Source organism: Gymnoscopelus braueri (assembly GCF_963280865.1).
Source record: "Gymnoscopelus braueri genome assembly, chromosome: 15".
NCBI lineage: Eukaryota > Metazoa > Chordata > Actinopteri > Myctophiformes > Myctophidae > Gymnoscopelus > Gymnoscopelus braueri.
The window spans coordinates 31,412,792-31,438,083 of NC_137620.1; the positions used below are offsets into that span (position 1 = coordinate 31,412,792).

The following is a 25,292-nucleotide window of genomic DNA, read 5'->3' on the forward strand; positions in this document are numbered from 1 at the left end:
GGTATAGTTTCTGGTTTGGGTGCAACAAGAAGAAACAACTCAAAATCTAAATTTGTATAGCCGTATCACCGTTACCCGTCAAAAGCATTTACAGGCCCACGTTTAACTGACAAAACAAAAAAAAACAGTTATTAGACACACTGAATGAAGCGAGGAAAAACTCCCAAGAAGAAAATGAAAATAAAGTATCACAAAAGAGGGGACCTCCTTCCAGGGTAGACAGGCATGCAAATAGGACCAAATAGTACACAGGCATGGGCAATATCCAAACGCAAAACAAACAAAATAACACAATTATTAATGACACAACAAATATAATAAACAACAAAATAATTGTTAACCCACTCGATCCGGGAATGCATCTCTGTCATTTTAGATTTCTTTGGCTATTCAAAAAATAGCAGATCTACAAGCTCATAGCGCGGCACCGAGTGCCGCGCTATGAGCTTGTAGATCTGAAATTTTGAAAAATCGTGAAAATGTGTGCAATTCTTTTAATATATATATTTTTTAAGTGAACATTTGTAACTCATATCTTTGCTTCTGGGGGTCCCTAGAACAAAATATTTGCGAAATGTTCGCTTTAAAAAATATATATTCAAAGATTTGCACACATTTTCAAGATTTTTCAAAATAATTCAAATGTTAAAGAAATCTAAAATGACAGAGATGCGTTCCCGGTCTTAATGTGTTAATTGGAAAAAAAATCCAAAGTGACCATGTCCTTCCTCACCATCAAGTGACGCACAACAGTACAAAACATCCGGCCACACAGTCCACTTCAGTGACTCACCTGATGAAGGTGGTTTGGGGTAGTCCATACATCCACGGCTGCAGCTCCAAACTTGGGTATTCGGCGAACGGAGGGACGATGAGGGAGAAGATGAGGGACAGGCACACGAAAAGAGCAGGCAGGACCACCTAAACAGTAGGAAGTGAGAGGGACACGATCATGTGAATACCAATGTATTCCTACGTCAAAGTGTGCATCTCACTATGATGCTGAACATGTCTCACCTTTTTCCTGGAGGAAGGACACGGACTCTGAAAGTGTAGAAATGGACCCCTAATTTAACTCACAAAGATTGGTACATTTGTACACTTTCAGAGTTAAGATGGTGATAGAATATTATCGACAGTTTGTCTATTAGCCGGGTGTAGAGCTGGGACAATAGAAAACAGTGGCAGTGATACTGTGCCATGTTATTAGGACCAAGTTTAATTAGCAAGTTTAATTAGCAAATGCCTGCAATGATTATATGGTTATATTTAACCATGGTATTGTAATAAAAGTCACCTAAATTTATATACTGTAGTACAATATTTTAAAACAACAGAGTTGACCCAACGCTTCCCAATGCAGGCATATAACAAAACAAAAATAGTTGATAACCATAATAAAATCATAATCCATAAGAGCAAGACTAAAATGGAAAATACATCGCTATGAAATTATAAAATCAAAAGCAAAGTTGTAAAAATAACACAACGGTCTGGACGGCTGGCGTAGCGGTCCAGGCACCTAGGCTCAATGTAGCCTGACAGCGCGTTGCGGGTTCGAGTCCCGAGCCCGACGGCCTTTGCCGCATGTCACTCCCCATCTCTCTCTCCATTTCCTGTAAGCCTACTGTCCTATCAATAAAGGCATAAAAGCCCCCCAAAAAAATTTATACATATATATTAATATTTACGCATCCAAATAAATTACGAGTTTTAACACACAATTAACAAAAATCATGGGGCAAACTCAGATCGAAATAAAAGCAAGAGAAAAAAGGTATGTCTATTATTTTGTCAATGATGGGACAAGACTTAATGTGGGAGCATATTCCAGCAAGAGAATGCCAAGTCACTGAGAACTAAGAGATGTTATGAGGATCTGGAATTAGCAGATCAGAGATGTATTGTGGAGCTAATCCATTTAGGATCGTAAATACATTCTGTATTTCACTTACTTAATATTAAGGTCCAGTAGTTCTTACCGTACCTTAAATATGAGGTACGTGAAATGCATTGTTATACTATACAACATATATCGGTAGTGTAATATAATATATCGTCAATGTCCGGGACGAACCAGCTAACTCCATTTTCATCTTTTTTTTTTTTTTTCATAAATCAACGCTATTTAACACCCTTTACGTCTGTGTAAAAAATCAAAACATTTGAACCAATGAAAAGTATTAAAAAGCGCCTCTGACGAAAACTCCCAACTCCATTGGATCCTCAAACTGTCCGTCAAAAACAAACAACTCCCCCCTCTCCTCTTCAGTGCTGCTTTTTCACAGCATGGGTAGAGCGCGCTGCGCAGTGAACGAGGTGGAGGATCACGTTACAAACTCCCCGTAGTCTGTTAAAACTATGCAGTGTACCTGTTTATCAAACTTAGCACTGCCGCTAATGTTATGAAAACAAGTAATTATATTTCTAAAATCTATGAAGTGTTTAATGAGGAGAGCAAAGAAGAAAGGCGTTCATAGCATTTCTGTCGCGCTGAAACCTCTCCCTCAGCAGCGAGTGGAGCTATTGTTTGGACAACAACTCCATTTCAGCTCGATTTCTGCTCGTCTGAAACTACTAACTCCACTAGCGCTGGGTAAAGTGTTGATTTACCCGCGATTTGGGTAAAGTGTTGATAATATAATGACATATGCAAGTATCTGACAATATATAAAGTCACTATACCAACTTTGATGAGGCAGTATTGATTTGTTTTAAAAATATAAGGTTTTCTTCATTTCCTGAAAAACGTATATGTTGTTTTCTCGTTTCCTGAACAATGAGCGTTTTGGAGTTAGCGGTTTCAGGCTGGACATATCAATGCAAGTGATGCCAGATCAATTCCATCACCCCAGCCTCAATGTGCCCTATAACTGCCGGATGTGTGGGATTAAACTGCCCTTACCTGGCCACCCATTAATATGCTCCCCGCCAACTTGTTTTGGCTGCTGTGAAGGCATTATGAGTTTGATTAAACACTTCCAAATGCCTCCTGTCATCATACGCCCACTCGGGCATAATTCATTTCTCGCTATTCTCTCACTACTTTATTTTATTTTTTCAACCGTCCCAGAACACCCCTCATCCCCCCCCCCCAACACACACACACACACACACACACACACACACACACACACACACACACACACACACACTTATCTCTCCCCCATGTAAGTGTTCTGTTTTCAATTCTTTGTCAAAGCTGAAAAATATAAAACAAAAGAGATCACAGACAGAATGCAAGATGACGTTATTGTTTAATAACGTCTAGGGTGATTATTGTGTGTGTGTGTGTGCGCGTGCCTGTGTCAGTGTGTGCGTGCGTGTGCACACACACACACACACACACACACACACACACACACGCACACACACACTCACAGTGGAGGATACTTAATATCAGAGGGGGGAGGTTTGCCTACACTTGATTAATTGTGGTGCTGCAATTCGCCGAGCCAATTCCGGATGATAAAGTTGAAAAATACACTCCTATTTACGGCACAGAGCAAACGGCTATGGAAAATGGAAGGAAGTTCAAGGGTGGAAATGAGACTCTGCACTTAACACTTAACATAATACTTTGTTGTACATCAAATGGCAAAAATAGCCAAGAGTTACATCTGATGTTTTTTTTTAACCAAATGTTGCAGAATGTTCGTCTATTATGACACGCCCAGAATAAGGACGCTAGGGATCATGTGGTTAGTGGCAACACACAAAAGAGGGGACAATATTCCCTCTTGCCCTTACACATTCTCTCTTTCTCTCTCCCCCCCTCTCCCCCCTCTCTCTCTCTCTCTAGACAGTGCAGTAATTGCAGGTGACAGCTGGTGCTTCTATTGTGTGAGAGAGGCAAACAAAGGGGGAAAAGTCATTATGTTCACAAAAAGCAAAGCACTCCCATGAACAATGCTCAGGTTTATCACCTTCTCAAGTTCAGTGAAGATTTAAAAGAAAGAAAGAAATATCAGGATGAGGATTACAATACAAAGAGAGTATATAAACACCAAAACACAATTAAGATGTATATTATTCACTGCAATGCCAACTGGCTCATTAGATTGGCTCATTAGATTGTGTAGGCACTAGGCAGAGAGGATTATCATTGACATAACACTGTTTGTTTTCTCAACAAACAAGTCTGTCGAATACACTTTAGCAAATTAAAGCTATGCGCCGTGTCTTAGTGCAGATACAAGTAGAAACCCCGATCAAACCTCATTAGATTGGTGTATTATGAACGGGTTGTGGCTGTATTAATAACTTCTCTTTGCAGTTATTACTGTAATAAGGCCATATTGTCAAAAGGATGGGAGAAAAAAAAGAAATCGGACCCAGATTGTCAGACTGATTCATCCATAGGGAATACACAGGGAAATAATGTAGTGTTAATAGCCACGGTATTAACCCTTTAAGACCGGGAACGCATCAGTGTCATTTTAGGTTTCTTTGGCTATTCAAAAATAGCAGATATACAAGCTCATAGCGCGGCACCGAGTGCCGCGCTACGAGCTTGTAGATCTGCTATTTTTGCAAAAGAATCGTGAAAATGTGTGCAAATCTTTGAATATATTTTTTTTACAGCGAACATTTGTAAAATATTTTGTTCCAGGGACCCCCCAGAAGCAAAGGTTTGAGTTACAAATGTTCGCTTTAAAAGGATATATATTCAAAGATTTGCTCACATTTTCAAAATAAATAGCAGATATACAAGCTCATAGTGCGGCACTCAGTATCGTGCTATGAGCTTGTATATCTGCTAGTTTTTAATAGCCAAAGAAATCTTAAAATGACACAGATGCGTTCCTGGTCTCAATGGGTTAAACAATACTTCTACAATTTATCACACCCTAGAATAATGAAAAAATCCCACAATGCCGTGAAAATAAAGCAACAATCAATGACAGAAAGCATGGCGGTCTATTAAAACGGTTACAATACTATACAAAAAGCTATAAAACCCGAGTATAGCCTTTTCACAGTCAGTACAATGTGAAATAGAGACGGATATGGGTTTTGAAATCAAATAGTTCCTCCTTCAGTCACAAGAATATCGTCTCTGTCGGGTGGGAAACCTCATATGTCCAAAACTATTACTTTTCAGGATTCAAATGAAAAACTTGTAGCAGATCTGCAAGCTCAAAACGCGTCGCTTTGCGCAGAGTTTCGAGCTTGTGGATCTGCTAGGGCGTTCATTTACGAAAAAACACAAAAAGGTCAGAATATGGAGATATGAGGTTTCTGCCCGACAACGATGACATCACGGCTAGAGTACATCCGCTGCTACATGCCACGATCTTAACCGCACGATTGAACCCTAGCGAACCTTCGCCGATGATAGCAGATCTACAAGCTCACAGCACCTCACAAACACGATGCGTTGCGAGCTTGTAGATCTGCTATTTTCAACAAAGATTTAATGCAGAGGGAAACAAAGTTCAGGGCCTAGTATAGACCCCTGTGGGACTCTAGTCAACTAGTGCTACATGGCATAAAAAGTCAAAAAAAAAAAAAAAAAAAAACAATGAATCAAATTCAGATCAATGGTAAGAGACCCCCTCCCCAACTACACGCTACGGCAGTGGTTCTCAAACCTTTTCGTGCCAAGGACCCCCAAATTGATATGTATGTGGCCGCGGACCCCCACCTGAAAATATGTTGTGCCAGGGACCCCCAGAAGCAAAGATTTGTGTTAAAAATGTTCGCCTTAAAAAAAAAAAAATAGTTAAAGCTTTGCACACATAGTCAAGATTTTTCAAAAATAGCAGATCTACAAGCTCATAGCGCGGCACTCGGTGCCACGCTATGAGCTTGTAGATCTGCTATTTTTGAATAGCCAAAGTATAAAATATGGTAAAAGGGGTTAAAATGATTGCGACGGCTTTATTAACTAATTTGGCTGGGGACCCCCTGTAATCCCCCAAGGACCCCTGGGGGTCCCCACACCCCACTTTGAGAACCAATGGGCTACAGAACTAATAAAAAGGTTCAAAAGAAGTCCATGAGAGTCACACACCACTGCTGTCGTCAGTCAGAGGCTCCATCCTGTGAGCGAGGAGCACCACGTAATGTCTTTCAACTCAGTCAGCATGATGATGCAACGTCCCCACAAGCTGTGCCTGTCTGGTGTCTGGAGTCCCCTGGCTTTTGTGTTCCAAAAATCTGTTATTATCCCATTAGGATTCTACAAAATGTCTTCTATAAAACTGTTTTCATGTCAAGGACCCCAAAATGTATTATGTATTTGGCCAAGGACCCCCATCAAAAAATATGTTGTTCCAGGGACCCCCCAGAAGCAAAGATTTGAGTTACAAATGTTCGCTTTCAAAATATATATTCAAAGATTTGCACACATTTTCACGATTTCTCAAAAATAGCAGATCTACAAGCTCATAGCGCGGCACTCGGTGCCGCGCTATGAGCTTGTATATCTGCTATTTTTGAATAGCCAAAGTGTAAAATAATGCTTTTTAGCTCAAATAAAAAAATGACACAGATGCGTTCCAGGTCTTAATGGGTTATTCTGCAATCTCGTTTGTATTCCCCTAGCTAGCACTTTCAATTGGGAGAGATAAGTCTCACCACATAATAATATCTGCTGACAATAGGTGTTGTTTTTGTCAAGTCTACAACAGGTATTGGTGTAAAAGGGACACGAGGTACGGGGTGTGTCAGGGCAGTCACTGCACACAAACACAAGCATTCGGGCACACGCACACAAGCACACACAAAGCTTCATTCCCTCTGTAGTACAAAAAAACGGATGTCCTAGATTGACAGTGACTAATGGGGAGAGGTATTGCTGCAAATTACAGGAAGAACTCATAGCCGTCAGAAAAGGTGTCTGACACAAGCGGGCGCACACACACACACACACACACACACACACACACACACACACACACACACACACACACACACACACACACACACACACACACACACACACACACACACACACACACACACACACACACACACACACACACACACACACACACACACACACACACACACACACACACACACACACGCAGGTGGGGGTGGAGGGGGCGGGACTTCATAATAACACTTTCTCCTCATCACTGTCGGTATTTCAATGTCAAGGCATCGTTCACAACTGATAGGGTTAAATGTTATCCGTGTGCTTTGCATACAAATCAAAAGACAAATTAAGTTTGAATGTACATTAACGCAGCCCGGCCAACTTGTGAAATTTTATTTCCCAAGTGGCTTGGGAAAATAGCCACGCGTCGATATTGGTGTTGAAACGGCTTCAACTCATTGGTTTTGACTTTTGAAATTAAAGTGTTTAGAAGCAACAAAACAATATGGACATTCATTTAACGGGCTAATAGCAGCCTGTCATCTTTCTAATTGGCATGATGATCACATTTAATACATAGATAATGAAAAGACATCATTAGCATACATCAAACGCAGGAAAGACTAATTACAGTCAACACTTTGACATCCTTATACCAATTAGGTGAACAACAACTAACAGAAAGTTTGGACTCATTTTTGAATTGTTTCAAAGGTCTTGAACTTGATGTTTCTATTACTGGAGACAGAAAAAGACCCCAGAGACTCTATATTAATAACCGCAGATAATGGATGGCATTGGTTTGTCTCCACCAAATATATGTGGTACACCTACAATTTAGATTTTTTGATTGTATCAATGTTTTTATTAATACATTTTTAGCTCCTCTGTAATCCCTCAGGCATTGGTAAAACCTTACTTTATTGACTTTACGGTAGTTATTGCAGTGTTATTCCTTTCCATTAAACTAGTACAGTACAGAAGGTAAGTACATGATAATATTGTTTAAATCACTTTACACTATTAGGCCTTACAATCAAGTCAGAATAGCTCATAATATACTTGTAACATGATGTGAGAGGTAAAAAGACCCCAACCTTAATAGCACATCTTCTAAGCACATCATTAATCAGACACATTTTCATTGAACACTAACGGTATATTTATAGTATCCTTATACTGTGTGTATTGTGCACTTAAAATACTTCCCCATTCATTACCTCTGCCAACGGAGAGTTGGACGGGGGTGATTGTTTGTCTGGTAGCAAAATATCTGGGGAACGGGCAGCTGGATTTTCATGAAACTTGGTGGGAATGAACAACAAGATGCCCTGAACTGATGGTTTGGGGTCACGGTCAAATTTGAGTATTTTCATGAAACTTGGTCGGAATAAGATACGAAAAGATGACCCAGCAGTAACGCGAAACACAGGAGAAGTAAGCAAGAGTCAAGAACCAAAACAAGTCAGACATAAAAAATAATATATATATATTTTTCCCTCCACTTGAACCCTATGAATCCCTATGATACAGTAGGCTATTCTGTGAAAATAGTCAATCTACAAGCTCACAACGTGTCGCATTGCGAAGATATTTACTGCAGCGCAAAAACAGGAGGGGGCCTAGTATAGAGACCTGGGGGACCCCGGTCAATTTAGAATATCAGGTGGTTAATAAAATAAAATAAAATAAATGAAATAAAATAGTTAGACAATAGACATAGATTCTGACACTATACAGTACTAAAAACTCACCCTTCTGGAAGCCAAAAGAGGAGGTAGTACCAGTTGCCCGTTAGACAGACGAACCCCCCCCCCCCCTTTTTTTGTACATACTTTTTGTTTTTCATGCTTTTTAGCAATTTTTTGTACATAGTGTTATTTTCTCTGTATTTTTGTGTTGATATTTGAACTGTTTGGTTGTATGTCTATGAACTGAATACCAAGGACCTCAACGGAAACAAGTCCGCAAGGACTTTTTTGGACGGACCTTTTAGACAAAAGTATTAGAAAAGTAATTGTGATGTTTTAAATTTTTTTTGCCTAATAAAAATTTCAATCAAAAACACATCTCTAGTGCCAGGATCTGTATATTATGCAGTCTATCAATACTGAATGATATGATGACAAGTTTCCCCAAAGAGATTAATTGTAGGTATATGCACTCTACTGAGTGCAATCTTTCTGGTTAACCCATTAAGGCCTGGAACTGTGTCATTTTTTGATTTGAGCTAAAAAGCATTATTTTACACTTTGGGCTATTCAAAAATAGCAGATATACAAGCTCATAGCGCGGCACCGAGTGCCGCGCTACGAGCTTGTAGATCTGCTATTTTTGAAAATTCGTGAAAATGTGTGCAAATCTTTGAATATATATATTTTTTAAGCGAACATTTTTAACTCAAATCTTTGCTTCTGGGGGGTCCCTGGAACAACATATTTGGGGGTTCGCGGCCAAATACATATAATTTTGGGGGTCCTTGACATGAAAAAGATTGAGCACGGTGCACCACTGATATAGAAACATACGTTTTTCAGAAAACTGTTGAGATTTAGGAGACATGTAGAATCGGTTTCAGGTCTCAATGGGTTAATACATTGGAATGGAACCGAACCCGTCAATTCCTTTACCTGAGCAACAAGTCCCTTGCGGCTCCTCCGCGCGTGGTGGAAGCGCTTGATGAAGAGGGCCAGGAACTGCTTCCTGATCAGCTTCCAGCCGGTGATCACCACCGAGCCCCTCCCGTTCGCGGCGGCAACCTTCTGCAAAGCTAGAATGGATGTTAAGACCGGTCGTGTTATTTGTCATCCATCCGAACGGAAAAGACACGATGAGCACACTGTTCAGTGCAGCTACTGTAGCAGAGTGATCCAATGTGACTGAATGGGGAGGCTAGGGGAGTATAAAAGCACACCATCAATGTCAAAAAGATTTATAACCTGTGTGAGACTCTAAATCTCTGTGCAAATAAGAGCTTTGTGAAAAAAAAGTGGTTTTATAGCTCAACAACCTCAAAAGTGTTACAGTATTGTGTTCCAGATGTCCCCAAAAGCTACAACAAAGCATTATTTTGATTGAAAAGCACATACCGGTACACACACTGTGTGAAAGTGATTTGTTTTTTTGTTGCCCCAAGTGGTTTTACACTCAAAAACAAAATTATAAAGAATTGCAGACAGTTCTTTTATAACACTGTGCAGAAGGCTGCAGAAATGAAATCTTGCTTTGAGGAGCAGTAATTCAAAATATTATTTTCTTTTCAGTGGCGCAGGGTGAACATGTCAGATTTCAGCTGAGCTACAAGTGATGATTAACTGTGGAAAACAGAATTGTGTGAGACGAAAAGTAGTGTGACAAAAGACCCAACTTTCAAAAAAGACAATTGAACGGTGAAACACAAGCACAAGCTACTGACAATTCTACTGATAATTCAACTGGGATCAACACATTTCTTACCCTCCACTTTGCTTGAAAACCTTCCCTTCAACTCTGCAGGTGCTTGGTAGAAAGCAAGGCAAAAACAAGGCAAGTATTGAATTGTATGCAGAGAACTGTGCACTCCATTTCAAAGTATGTTTACAGAATTTTATTTTCATTTTTAGAAGAAAGGTTTTGGAGTTTCGCTCAACGACGCCCAAATGACATAACACACACCTCCGTTTGGAGAAGACTTGCCAGGGACGTGTTCCGAATCTGTCCGGATGTCGGCGACGCTGTTCCGTTTAAATTCGCGGGAGCTCCTTTTCCAGTCTCTCACCAACGGCTCGTCCTTCGCTGTGGGAATACACATAAGATTTGTTGTTTTGGCCTGACCCAATTTAAGGGTTATAAATAACAATAAGCACAGCAACCTGCCCTTACGAAGTACCACATTATTTCCCTGTAAAAGCAGCACCCCGGCTATTCCAGGTTGGGGAAATCTAATGAAGTCTGATTTTTTCGAGTTGATGATTGAAATGTGAGGCCACGTTGTGCAATGGATCCAAAACAAAGCGGAGCTTGGAGTGCACGAGCATCCATCAAATGAGGGCGCTCGGGCAGTTTGAGGAAAACGACAAAATAAAATCAAAGGTGAAGTCGTTACTGTGTGTGTCGGCGGATATGATGGATGCGTGCGTGCGTGCATGCACTGCATTGTTTCAACTTACTTGGCATTTCCACATCAACTCCGGTGTCCTCTGCCACTTTTAGAAATATCTGTAACAACAAAGCACTTGTCATCTTCCTCACCTAGGCATGTTTATTCCATGAGCGATTGCCCTCCTACCGAGACAAACGGTGACTAAACGCACGCATCACACTCCGCCAACCACCAAACATGCCCTGCCTACACACAAAAAAATCCATCTGCCCCATTTTATGAAATCACAGAGAGCAGTATCTGACTACACAAGTTGTTATTTTTTAAAATAATTCTCATGTAGCCTGCAGGGCAGAAGCGTCTCATGATTCTGCCAACTGCTGTGAATACAAAACACATTCATTTGTTGTGGAGGAAAAACTCTTGTAGGCCTACGTATAATTACAAAGACAATAGGGCACAAATATTTTTGCTTTTGTATTCAAAAGCAACTGAAAACAGCCAATACTGGAGAGGGGAGATCAGTGAAGGGCCAATATGGGGCCAGTGATGACACTGTTTTCATTGTGTGCCTGTAGCCCTGTATTAAAAGGCACAGAGCAATGGCGGGAAAGGCTATGATACAAGATTTTGAGTTTCACACACTTCTGTATGATCAGAAGTGAAACTGCTGGAGGTGGGCTCTACCCCTCAATATATTATTACAATTTGGGGTTTCGGTGAAAATGGGCCTCTCACAAACTTTGGAAGCCAATTATTGCCCAAAAAAAGCAGAATAAAACAAACTGCATTCAAACTGATATGAGTAGCTGTTCAGGACTGTACGATAAATAGCTGATCAACAAGCTCAAAACCTATTTGCTCAAAACCTATTTTGAGCTTAGATCGGCTATTTTTGGTGAAAAGACATTTCGTGTAGACGGAAAAAAACAGTCAGAGTACAGTTGCAGTCCGCTTCACTAAGACTAGAGGGTTTAAGTGGTTTATTTAACTCTTACGGGTCCATACAGGGTTAAATTAACACTCAGGATTTTACTTTATGTACTGTATATCAGCTAACTGTGGGCCTTTGGAGCTCACCTCTTCCAGAGTAGTGTCGGAGATGCCATAGCTGGTGAGGCCCAGAGCAGCCATCTCCTCGTCCAGCTCTTTGAAGAGCAGGGCGAAGGTGCCATCCTTTGCCCCGCCGTAAGGCAGGATGAAGGTGATCTCCTGGCCGATGCTCTCCAGGAACACAGCCTCGGGCTGGTGCCGCCGCACCAGCTTACTCACCGCGCTCACATCTGACAAACACATGATTTGCCCACACAATTAGTCACACACAAACTCTGGAAATACAGCCCAACCGCAAAAACGTTGTGTGTATTTGCAGAAAAAACACTTGCCCAATCACTATGGGACAGTGTCTTTTGGTTTTTATCTGTGACATAAAACCATATTTGTTCGTGTTTATACATGTTCTCAGTGACTGAATGCTCTAATACAGGGGTCTTCAACGTTTTCAGGCCAAGGACCCCCCTAGCTGAGAGAGAGATGAAGCAGGGACCCCCCTCTATATTGTATAAAATTGTGTTTCAGATAAACATTTGCTCCTCTTTTTTCCCCTCTACACCTATAACCCTTTGCCAAAAATAGCCGATGCGCGAGGCGTTGTGAGCTTGTAGATCTGCTATTTTTGCCTTAAGTTCTCCTCAGAAAAGGGATGCTAGGGTTCAAGTGGTTAATGTAAAAAAAAATATCATATCACACAAAGATTTGGCGGACCCCCTGTAGTAACTCTGAGGACTCCCTAGGGGTCCCGGACCCCCTGTTGAAATCCCCTGCTCTAATATGTTGACAAACCATCACCAGTTCTGGCTGTGCAGGGAGATGATGTGACATGTTACGTTTGTCAGCTTTTTGCTGGGTGTGTGTACACAACTGAATTGTGGAATGATAATATGACTACTATGACTGCTGCAGTTAAGACCTTTTTCCTGCTCTGTTATTTGCTCGGCTCAACATTCCCGAATTTGTTTTTAACATTGGTCGATAACAACATACCAATACCAGTGTCAAAAATGTTTTTAACACATTCAATCCGGGAACGCATCTGTGTCATTTTAGATTTCTTTGGCTGTATATCTGCTATTAAAAAAAAAATCATTAACATTTGTGCAAATCTTTTTTTAAAGAGAACATTTGTAACTCAAATCTTTGCTTCATGGGGATTCAACAAATGTCTTCTAAATCTAACAGTTTTTTTGAAAAAAATCTTATTCAGTGGTTCTCCAACTTTTCCTTGTCAAGGATATGTATTTGGCCGCGGACCCCCATCTCAAAATATGTTGTTCCAGGTACCCCCCAGAACCAAATATTTGAGTTAATAATGTTCGCTTTAAAAAATACATATATTCAAAGATTTGCACACATTTTCACGATTTTCCCCCAAAAATAGCAGATCTGCAAGCTCATAGCGCGGCACTCTGTGCCAGACAGACAGACAGACAGACAGTACTTACATAGTCTACATATAGACAAACCCTGTTCTAGTGGCTTGGCCTATGCAAACGCTGTTGTGTAACTTTGTAATATCCTCATAATGATGCTGTGACCTTTGAGCACAGTGAAAGAGACAAGTGGACATCATTCACCTGCATTATCCATTCTGTAGCTGAGCCTTGGTTACAATCAATCAGAACAGTGTTGCCTCCATTATTGATCCCCAAATGTGCAAATATATTCACTGCAGGTTAACAAGCATGGCCCTGGCATTTTATGAAGAAGTTAATCGATTATTTTCATACAGGCTAAACTATTTGTTTAATCCATTTAGACCGGTAACACAGCTGTGTGCCATTTTTAAGATTTTATTTTGGGCTATTAAAAAATAGCAGATATACAAGCTCATAGCGCGGCACCAAGTGCCGCGCTTTGCGCTTGTAGATCTGCTATTTTTGAAAAATCGTGAAAGTTTGTGCAAATCTTTGAATATATACACATTTATTAAAGCGAACGTTTGTAACTCAAATCTTTGCTTTTGGGGATCTCTAGAAGAACATATTTTTTATATTTTTCATATTCTTTTTATTTTTTTATATATTTTTTGTATTTTTTGTGTTTTTTATGTTTTTCATGTTTAAAAAAAAAAAGGATTTAGAAAACATTTTTAGAATCGGCCTCAGGTCTTAATGGGTTAAATGGGCGTGTCTGTGCTACTGTGTGCCAATGAAGTAGAACGTCCCGACACTGGTAGAGTTACAATTACATTTACAGTATGATATTTTCCGTTTCATAATTCTTAAGCAGCTTGTGAATTATCATACCAATGGAATACACAAATATGATGTTGCATGACATGTTTCCCCAAGCATGATGAATCGGATAAAATGCCAAACACTTTTCATTTATAACTTCAAGCTAGAAGGGATTTGATCCATCATTGTGCTCAAATCAAACTCTAGTTTATGAGTCACTGGATGACATCTGAATGCAAAGATTAGCAGCCGGTGTCAGCCCACGTATCGCACACATAACAAGGCCTACAAAGGAGGCCAATCAGAAACACGCAGCTTGTCAGCTACATTAAGTAGTTTCGCCCTGAATAAAAAATTAAAATCCAAATAAATGGATGAGGCAAATCCAATAAATAAATACAAATCATGGTCATAATCAGGAAAGGGACCGTTTAAACTTGTTACCCTGGTAAAACTATCGAGACATTTCAAGTTACTGCAAATCAGTTTATATTGATTCCAGTACAATCACAAATGTCAGTTTAGTTTTTAAAGTTAAAACTTTAACAACTTCCCACGTATACAGCAGAGCAGAAGCGGCTCTACTGTAGGTGCTAGCTATAACTTTAGCCAGAGATGTGTTTTACTTTGGCTCTTTGGAATGCTAACGTTATGATGAGCAGGCTAGTCATTTCATGAGGCCATGAAGACCATGGTCCCTCAGTCGTTTCTATAAAAATGTTGGTAATTTGCAAATACCAACACATTATTTTGTGAAACACCTTTTTCTTTCTTTATTTCACTAATAGTTTCACTAAAAAAATAGATGTATTATTAAAAATCATTGTTTTATGTGATGGCCTTCCTGCTCTGGCATTTAGCCTTTGTGCCCTTTAAAAATTACTAAAACACCAAAGTCCCAAGTGTCACCGTCCCTAAAATGACACATTCCAGGCCTTAGGAGATCGCTAAACAGTTTACATTACTATTTAAGGGCCGGGATTTCTAGTGTTTTGTTTAGACATTTACACGGCTAGATTGATGGAAACTACTCTTGTTGTGTTACTTGGATACAGCTACCTGGTACTTGGTACATAACCCGGTGCAACACTAGATGCAGCCATCATCTATTGTACTGTAGTTCAGACAGCTTTGCAATTACCTCTCCACTTGGAGAGGGAGACAAAATACATAAAATGTATGGATTGTTGCTTTAATCCATTAAGACCGGGAACGCATCTGTGTGTCACTTTTTAGATTTCTTTGGGCTATTCAAAAATAGCAGATATACAAGCTAGTGCCGCGCTATGAGCTTGTAAATCTGCTATTTTTGAGGAAAATCGTGAATATTTGTGTTTTAAAGCAAACATTTTAAACTCCGATCTGTGCTTCTGGGGGGGTCCCTGGAACAACATATTTTGAGATGGGGGTCCACGGCCAAATACATATAAATTTGGGGGTCCTTGACATGGAAAAGTTGGAGCACCACTGATCTAGCAACATACTGTTAGGATTTAGAAAACATTTTTAGATGTTTTTTTTAGTGTATTTGGCCACGGACCCCCATCTCAAAACGTTTTGTTCCAGGGACGTTGAAACGGAGTTAAAAATGTTTGCTTAAAAAATACATAAATGCAAAGATTTGCACACATTTTCACGATTTTTCAAAAAAAAAAAGCAGATCTACAAGCTCATAGTCTCGGTGCCGCGCTATGAGCTTGTATATCTGCTATTTTTGAATAGCCAAAGAAATCTAAAAATGACACACAGATGAGTTCCCGGTCTTAAAGGGTTAAGGTCTAGCAGTGTTACAAGTTCCTATTACAGAGCTTGGTGAAAATCAACAGTTTAAATGCATGCACTACTAGGTTTATATACACATTAACTGCAAAGTTGTACCTGAGGGGTCAGGGTTGTTGCTCCAGTCCTGGCTGTCAAAGCCCTCATCCAGACTGCTTCTCCTCAAAGGATGTTCCTCCTATTAATCAGAAGCACATTACAAAAGGCATCATGTGTACAAGCACATCCTTGACAAATTTGCTCTCGTATAAATGGCATGAAAAACCCCTCGACCATAGCATTACAATTTAATAGGACCAATTTAAAGTAGTAAGCTCGCATCACCAGATGCTACGTTCCATCATTTACTGAAGCAGTGCCAAGAGCAAATCTTGAGCCAACCTCTTAAGGTCAAGGTATCCGCACACATAATGTAGTCTGGAGTCTAAAGGCATTTAAGTTTACGGTATAATACTTAGAAACAGAGTGAAATGACATCAGAGGGCTCACTGTCAAACTCTCATCCAGTTCCATTTCATGATTGCATAATTTTCTTATTTAGCAAAACTTTCCATTCAGTTAGCTATAGCTTTGAATTCTTTGTAGCGTCTTTCAGGTCGAAGTCTTCTGACCGGGGACACTGAATCACCAAGTCCTCATTTGGTTAAGGGAGAGTTTTCTACCTCCCATGAAAACACGATTGTTTGTTTATTTATTTAATTTCAAACAAATGTCTCCCTCTCACTGCTAAGAGCCTGCAGACTAATGGTAATTGCTATAGCCCCGCTGGCATCGGTGCATCTTGTTCATTTGCTCCTATTGATTAAAACTAAGTGCGTGAGGCACCATTGGCAAGCTAGATCAAGAATCACCCCTTTCCCCGGCGACAATTAGTATCATCCAGCACGTAGGTGTCTGCCAATTCTCATGCTGGGGGAGACTAAACACAGATCATTACAGGGGGGAGGGGATCGGGAAAGAGCACTCTGCAAAGTCAGAGGGAGCCGTGTTCGATAATGGACTAGCGAAAAGGTTACCGCTGTGTCAGAAGGGCTTGCTGTTTATAAGTCCTTCCTTCTGGTGCACGCAGTCCTAACGGAAGGATCTCTTTAGAATAGGAATATTGTGTAAGGCAGGGCTACTGGTAATGATCTCACAATGCAACGGAGCTTTGATCACAACAATCCCTGTTAATCCCAATGCCATGTACGCCACCCTAAGGTCTTCAATGTGGGCGTCGCAGGCTCGCGGCATGTGGAAAGGAGAGGAGGATGAAAGAAAGACAGAAGAAAAAAATAATATATATATATATATATATATATATATATATATATATATTAGAGATGCACGATATAATCGGTAACGTATCGGAATCGGCCGATATCGGCCATATCGGTACCGAACCGATGTCAAAATAAACCCGATTAAATTCCCCGATATTGTATATATTGTATAATAAAATGAACGAGAGCAGTCTCTCTGCCTGTCTCTGTCTCTTTAAGAGAGTCGGCTGTAGCTAGCTCCTCCCCCCTCCACACACTCTACATGCTGTGTCTCTCAGTGCACTCACTGCGCAACAGGCTAGGCTGCTGCGTGAACAGAGACAACAAGTAGACAAACGAACAGCAAACAAACTCTTCACGTCCATAGTTCATACCCAGAACAGTCAGAGGGTTTCTTGTACATCTTAAATTAGATTATAGTAGTGATACAGTGGAGGATATATTTTCAACACGAATGTGTACATTGCCTCGTCATTTAACATCGACGTAAGTCACGTAACAAACACTTACTCGACTCGAGTGCAACCAGCGGCCGCTATTGAACAAGCAATCTGCTTGTGTATTTAACCACAGAGAATGAGCACAAATTCGCTCTCAGCTGGTAATGTTTCTGTCTTTGACATCCTGTTGTCCTACAATCTGTAGTGTAGTGTACGAAGCAAGCTGTCCCTCTAAGATTAGTTTGTATATCACACACACACACACACACACACACACACACACACACACACACACAGTGGTGGCTCTAGGGAGTTGTGATTGGGAGAGCTAGGGGGGCTTTATTGTTTAGAGCAGAGGCTAATTAATTTAGGCAACAGACAATATGAATAACACTAATAACAAACTAGATTCAATGATCTTAGTTCCATAGGCCACATATTATGGTTTTGTGTTATACAAAGATTCAAATAATTCTGTGATGGCTTATAGCATACAAAAATGATGTCATAGTTAAGTTTGTTACTTAGAAGAATATATATAATTAATGTATTTATTCCATAAATACTTTTTCATCACAGTAGGGTTAGTGGAGAGGGGGATTTACCATCAACTTTCACCAGTAAAACAAATTAAAATAAAAAAATTCAGCAATAAGCTCAATGTAAATATAATATATAATATATCGGAATCTGATCGGTATCGGCAGATATGACCCAGCAAATAATCGGTATCGGTATCGGTATCCAAAAAACAATATCGTGCATCTCTAATATATATATATATATATATATATATATATATATATATATATATATATATATATATATATATATATATATATATATATATATATATTATGGAAAGGATAGGAAAATGAATACTGTACATTTCAACTCAACTCATAAGATTACTGTGCCAGATTATCCACTTTTTTGTTTTTCTTTTTTTCTTTTTTATCCCACGATTTTGCAACCGTTTTTCACCAAGTGCCAAAAGTGATCATGGGCGCTACCCTCCCCCCGCCAGCCTAGGGAGCCCACAGCCGAGCTCATGCCTCCTTCATTGCAGATTATCCACTTTCAACCTGGCGTCTGTATTTTGGGCTCGTCATTAACTCCATCTCTGGCGTCTCACATTTTGTTTTAAAATGCAAATTCACCAAATTGCCCAAATATTTTCAAAAATAACAGATTTGTATTATTTTTTTTTAAGCCATTTTGCAATAGGGGGGCTATTTGGGGGTTGTTGGCATGTAAAAGGTTTTGGAACCTCTGTCGTACACCATTGAAAAAAGTAACAAAAACCAGTGTGCCGCATTGGATGATGTCTGTGCTTGCAGAGGACAGAGAGCATGTTTCTGGTAGACTGCTGCCTCCAGACGTTACATTTTTATTTTACTGGAGTATTACTGTACTTTTACTTCCACTCCACTACATCTGCAGAGGCAAATATTGTAATTTACTCCACTACAATTATTTGAAAACTTTAGTTACTAGTGACTTTGCAGATATACATGATTATATTATAAAACTTATACATTAACCACTTTAGCCCTATTTTATACCACAGCCATTTGAAAATAGCCGATCTACAAGCTTGTAGATCGGCTACTTTCAAATATTTTAGTACTTTTACTTTTGGTACTTTAAGTATATTTTGATGCCAATACTTTTGTACTTTTACTCAAGTAACATTTTGAACACAGGCCTTTTAGTTGTAATAGAGTATTTTTATATTGTGGTATTGCTACTTTTACTTAAGTAAAATGTCTGTGTACTTCTTCCACCATGAAACACAGTTGTGTTTAAAGAAACAATTGCTTTTGAATTCATCCTAAGGACTGCATTATGTTCTATGTTTACAAAAAATAAAAATAACGATCACTTTGAAATGCATTCACCCTTCCCCTGTTGCTAATAATGTACTGTAGGGTTCATGGACTCACATGCGCCACATCGTGGCCGATCAGCCACACTACACCTAAAAAAAAGGTGTCAAATGTGGCACCACCAAGTAGTGGTGGTGCCACTGTGGTACCACAGAGGCACTCAGATGGTATTACTGCCGTTATCAAGTGCTAACCACTGTAATACACACACACACCTCTTTGGACTGGCTGTGCGTGACGCCGCTGCGCTGCGTGGTCATCCTCTCGTCGCCGCCTCTGACCAGAGTGAGGTAGTAGCCGCTGCCGAAACACTTCTTGAGGAAGAGGGAGGAGCCGCAGCAACGCATCCTGCCGTGTGAGATGATGGCGATCCGGTCGCCCAAGATGTCCGCCTCGTCCATGTGGTGCGTGGACAGGATGATGGTTCGGCCTGAAGAGGAGTGTGTGCGTGTGAGAGAGAGAGAGAGAAAGAGAGAGAGAGAGTGAGTGAGTGAGGGAGAGAGAGAGAGAGTGAAGCAGTGGTGTAAAGTAACTAAGTACATTTACTCAAGTATTGTACTTAAGTACAATTTTGAGGTACTTTTACTTTAGTGGAGTATATCCAATTTTCAATACTTTTACTTCTACTCCACTACATCTCAGAGGCAAATATTGTACTTTTACTCCACTACAATCATTTGAAAACTTTAGTTACTAGTTACTTTTCAGATATAAATTATTACATTATGAAACATACATTAACCACTTTAGCCCTAGTTTATACATAGGCTATTTGAAAATAGCAGATCTACAAGCTCACAACGCGTCGCAACGCGACGCGTTGTGAGCTTGTAGATCGGCTATTTTCAAATATTTAGTACTTTTACTTTTGGTACTTTAAGTACATTTTGATGCCAATACTTTTGTACTTTTACTCAAGTACATTTTTAATTCTGGACTTTTACTTGTAACAGAGTATTTTTATATTGCAGTATTGGTACTTTTACTTAAGTAAAGCATTTGAGTACTTTTTCCACCACTGGAGTGAAGTAAACAAAATATTGGTTTCACTTGAACAGGCACAGTTAGAGAGGCGCTGAATTGGTTCCTCTCTTTGTGTGTGTGTGGGTGGGTGGTGTGTGTGTGTGTGTGCTGTATACCTGACTGAGAGTGTGTGTGTGTCTGAGACAGCAAATCAAAGGACAGGATGGACTGGGATAAGAAATACAAAGAAAATGTGACGGCATGTAATGAAAAGTATATAAAAGAGCGCTTTTTCAGCATACAACAATTATCGCGGACTTGTTTGTTTTGGCAACGGCTTGACAAGAAAAGATGCCATGAATCAAAACGGTTCAAAACAAGCCGGCAGCACAATCTGTCTCTGCGTGGCAGTCACTTATCATCTAACTGCTGTCTGCTGTGTTTTTCACTCATGACTGTGTCCTCATGGCAACAAAACAAACTCCACAGCCAGTTTCTGTGTGTGAATCTTGGACGAAATAGCAACGGAAGCCACTAAAGGCCTGTCTGTCTGTCTGCCTCACTCTCACTCACACACTCTCACACACACACACACACACACACACACACACACACACACAGACACACACACACACACACAATCCGTGTAGGAGTGTAACCGTCTCTCTACCCGTGTCCCTTTCATGCCCATATATGGAGATCCCAGATGTCATTAGTATATGCCCATACCCTGTGTATTGGCATGCCTATATATGGGCATATTGGTTGGATCGGTGGTTCTGGACAACTGGATATCCACATAATGTGACTCCGCTCTGCGGCGGGGAGAGTCCTCCCCTCGAGTCCTTGCCGATGTGCGAGCCCAGTTTGAAGTTGGTCGGTCCCATATATGCACAAGAGCATATAGGGGCATAGTGGTCGGATCTGTGGCTCTAGACCAACCGGATCTCCATTATGCCTATATACAGGTTTTGTAAGTCATAGTGACATGCCTGTATATGGGTTTATATCGGCTTTGTTTATGGTTATGTCTGAGTCAGAGTGACGTGGCCGTGGTCCTGTATATACAGTATGGGCGAATTCGGGTTTGTTTATGGTTATGTCCGAGTCAAAGTGACGTGGCTGTGGTCCGCCAGCTGGACGGCAGGCCCGCCCACCCACCAGTCCTCCCAGTAGCCAATTTTAGTAATACATTTGTGTAAATCCGGATGCTACAGTAGGTATCAGTTTACATTGTAAATCAACCCATCAATCAGTTTACATTGTAATCTATCCATCCATCCATCCATCCATCCATCCATCCATCCGTCGTACACTTTGAGGTACGATGCACCTTATATTGTGCAATTGTTGTTTTTAATTAAGTGATTGCTTCTTTTTTCCTCTATTTCTCTTATCTTTCTATCAGACAGAATCTCTGTCCGTCTGTCTGTCCCGGGAATAACTCGGCTGGCGTCAGACAGAGTGGCCTCAAACTTGGCGTGTCTGTGCCAAATGACCCGATGGTGTGTACTACAGAGCGGCAATTTGATCGGACCAAAAAAAGCATGAATATCTGTATCTGTCTAGTTTCTTCCGTGTCGAGGAGCCAAAACCCAAGAATATTATTTTGTATAATGGGATGTAACAATAAAGACTTTTGAATCTTCTCTCTTTGAATCCACTTCCCCTCAAGTAGTGCTTCAAAGAGAAACCGGTTTTATTTAATTTGCCTAGGTATTTTGATTCAAGACGCATAACTGCAATCGGCAATAAGCATGGATTGCTAGTTTATTCACCTTTCATATCATCCACCTATCAGGAAAGTGAATTAGATCTGTGATGAAGTCCCGGCATGCTCAACTCTCTGTGTGTGTCTGTAGAAAGCAGCAGCATCATAGAGCACGTAAGTAATTACTGATAAGAGTAGGAGTTCAAAAGCAGACATCTTTCTTCAATGGTTCAAAAACGTTTTGGTTTATTTGAATATTATAAAGTGTTAAAAGGCAGAGGGAAAGTAGGCCAGTCTGTTGACCTCTACTGACTGCAAGTCGGGAACGATGCACGTTGGCAATTCTCTGCCTAAAGGTGAATAAATAACATCAAATCCTGCCTCGGGCAACTTTATAACCCAACTATACCAGTGAACGGAGCCCAGGCACAACGTACTGTATGGGCTAAAATACAAAGCTATATAACAATAATAATTATTATTATAACAACAATTATTATCGCTACCCAGCGGGGGTTCACGGCTAAAAAAAGAGCGCTTGTCGTTCCGTTTTTCCCACATGTACTTGTACTGTAACACACACACACGCACGCACGTGCGCAAGCACGCACGCACGCACGCACGCACGCACGCACGCACGCACGCACGCACGCACGCACGCACGCACCCACACCAACCACTGGCAAACAGTATACTGCCATTATAAAATGTGTTGTCTTGGCCACAGCACTATCTTTATAATAAATAATAGTTGATAAGTTTGTGTCAAAGAACACGCAAAGTGGTCCCTGCATTGACAAAAAGTCATGTTCAGCCATTTTAGACCGGCCAACCATTTCCTTGGTCCTGTGATCCTCCTCACCAATCTCACGTCCCAGTCACTCCCCGTCAACCTCTGAGCTGCTAAATCCGTCTATTCCGTTTAAATCCTTTACGCTACACCAAGCATGTTTGAAGCCTTCTGGATAAACACAGACGACAGAAATGTCCTGCTGTAACCCACAGACGAGTGGAGTGGTGCTGCACTCATCAAAACAACTCGCTCAATTAAACCCATGGGAATGGGCAGCATGCTATAAGGTGAGAGGTCGGCTGAGGAGACACTTTTTCCAAGGGATTAGTTGTGGTTTACGAGGATTAAACACACACAAAAAAACACTGCATCACCTGTGAATTGGGAGTGAAATAAATGTGCTTGGACTGCGGACAGTCCACAAAGGTATTCTGATTTAGTGCGTTACGGTGCATTACGGCAGAAATTGATAGCTCAAATAAATATGTGGGTCGTGGGTGGGCTGGGGGTCTCAGGCAGTGTTGATTTCGTCGACTAAAACTAAGACGAAAAATGTTTGTCAACTACCTTTTTTCACTGACGAAAACTAAATAAAAACTAAATAAAAACTAAGCTATGATGACTAAAACTGTGACTAAATATATTGACAACTTCGTCAACAAATAAAAACTAGACTAAAATGTTAGGGAGGGACTAGCTAGTGGAGAAGAGATCCAGTAGAACTAAGACAAGTCATCATGGGTGCGCGCGGAAATAGCTGATCCACAAGCTCACAACGCGTCGCGGTTGTGAGCTTGTAGATCTGCTTTTTTCGGCATGCAGCAAGTGAAAATCTGCCATTTCGATGGCATCACGGCCCGCCAACAATACATTATAGTCGACTAAAATCTTATGATATTTAGTCAGCTAAAACTATACTAAAACGAAATCATTTAAGAAGACTAAAATATGACTAAAACTAAACATATTGTTTTGCAAAAGACTATGACCAAAACTAAATCAAAATTTGGTGTCAAAATCAACACTGGTCTCAGGTAAATGTGCTGTACTCCCTACAATCAACAATAAAAGTTCACGTGGGAACCTGAGTTCTGTAATTCAGCTCTCTCTGCTCCTGTATATCAAGTGGATGGATATGGATTTTAACGCAGTGTTGTCTGAGCAGAGATGGGTATCGTGCGGCCCCGGCAGTATGATGAATTATTGGGCGGAACTGTGATGACTGACTCTTTGAGACAATGAATTCAGATCAATGATACCGAGAATTACCTTGACGCCCCCGTCAGCATTTCCTTGGAAGTCAAAAGGCATAAGCCCCCTTGTTTTGATTAAATAGGATCCAATTGAAAAGTGTACACATTGAAATATGTTCACACGTCATATTTAATATCTAGAGCTTTTCATTATAATATCTCACAGCATGATTTGGACCATGTGTGAAGGTTATAAATTCATGTCAGGACTCTCCCCCTCTTGTCTTCTATCCAATTCTCTCCTCCCTCCCTCCCTCCCTCCCTCCCTCCCTCCCTCTCAACTGGCCCTGCAGCCTCTTCCTTTCTCTCCACTATTTCATCCGTCATCTGCCCACCAGCTCCTTGGTTATCTGAAGCCCTCGGAGCCGAGTGAAAAGTCTCAGAGCAGCTGAAAGGACGTGGCACAGAACTGGCCAATCAGATGACCTGTCCCGTTTCCATTCGCTCATCTCTGCCTTCCCCTCTCTCATTATCCACCGCCAAGTCCGCTTTATATTGATCCAAGAGTCAGTTCTCTGACTCCAATGCAAGGATGCTCTTTTACACCTTTGTGTCTGTAGAAAGCAGCAGCATCATAGAGCACGTGTAAGTAATTACTGATAAGAGTAGGAGTTCAAAAGCAGACATTTTTCTTCAATGGTTCAAAAACGTTTTGGTTTATTTGAATATTATAAAGTGTTAAAAGGCAGAGGGAAAGTATAGGCCAGTCTGTTGACGGATTGCAGTCTCACTCCCCATTATCCACCGCAGTCTGAAAAATGACCTCTTCAGACTTGACACCCTAGCACTCCTCTTTGTATCACTTCTTGTTTCCTATTTTGATAGATTATGTAGATCAATGGTTCTCAAACTTTTACATTTGAAGGACCATCCTTAACTCTGACAGTGTACAAATGGAACCAAATGGACCCGTTAGGGTCCATTTGGTTCCATTTGTACACTGTCAGAGTTACAAACTTGTAAGGGTCCAATTAGACCAGAGAGTCCCTGGACCCCACTTTGAGAACCACTGATGTAGATGCACGTTTGTTACTTGTTCATTTGCTATGCATGTTATTT

At 40.5% G+C, this 25,292-nt stretch overlaps 1 protein-coding gene across 1 annotated transcript in view; it reads right to left on the reverse strand.

The window, feature by feature from the left end:
• Positions 1 to 25,292, reverse strand: part of LOC308101484 (phospholipid-transporting ATPase ABCA1) — a gene marked incomplete at its 5' end in the record, with an annotated part of 254,815 nt that overhangs the window by 127,968 nt on the left and 101,555 nt on the right. Inside the window, 8 exons of the mRNA XM_080450900.1 lie at positions 794 to 921; positions 9,457 to 9,596; positions 10,283 to 10,324; positions 10,481 to 10,600; positions 10,975 to 11,023; positions 11,988 to 12,190; positions 16,022 to 16,100; positions 19,729 to 19,943. Of these exons, the coding sequence (XP_080307026.1) occupies positions 794 to 921; positions 9,457 to 9,596; positions 10,283 to 10,324; positions 10,481 to 10,600; positions 10,975 to 11,023; positions 11,988 to 12,190; positions 16,022 to 16,100; positions 19,729 to 19,943 (976 nt within the window). The remainder of the gene's footprint in view (positions 1 to 793; positions 922 to 9,456; positions 9,597 to 10,282; positions 10,325 to 10,480; positions 10,601 to 10,974; positions 11,024 to 11,987; positions 12,191 to 16,021; positions 16,101 to 19,728; positions 19,944 to 25,292) is intronic.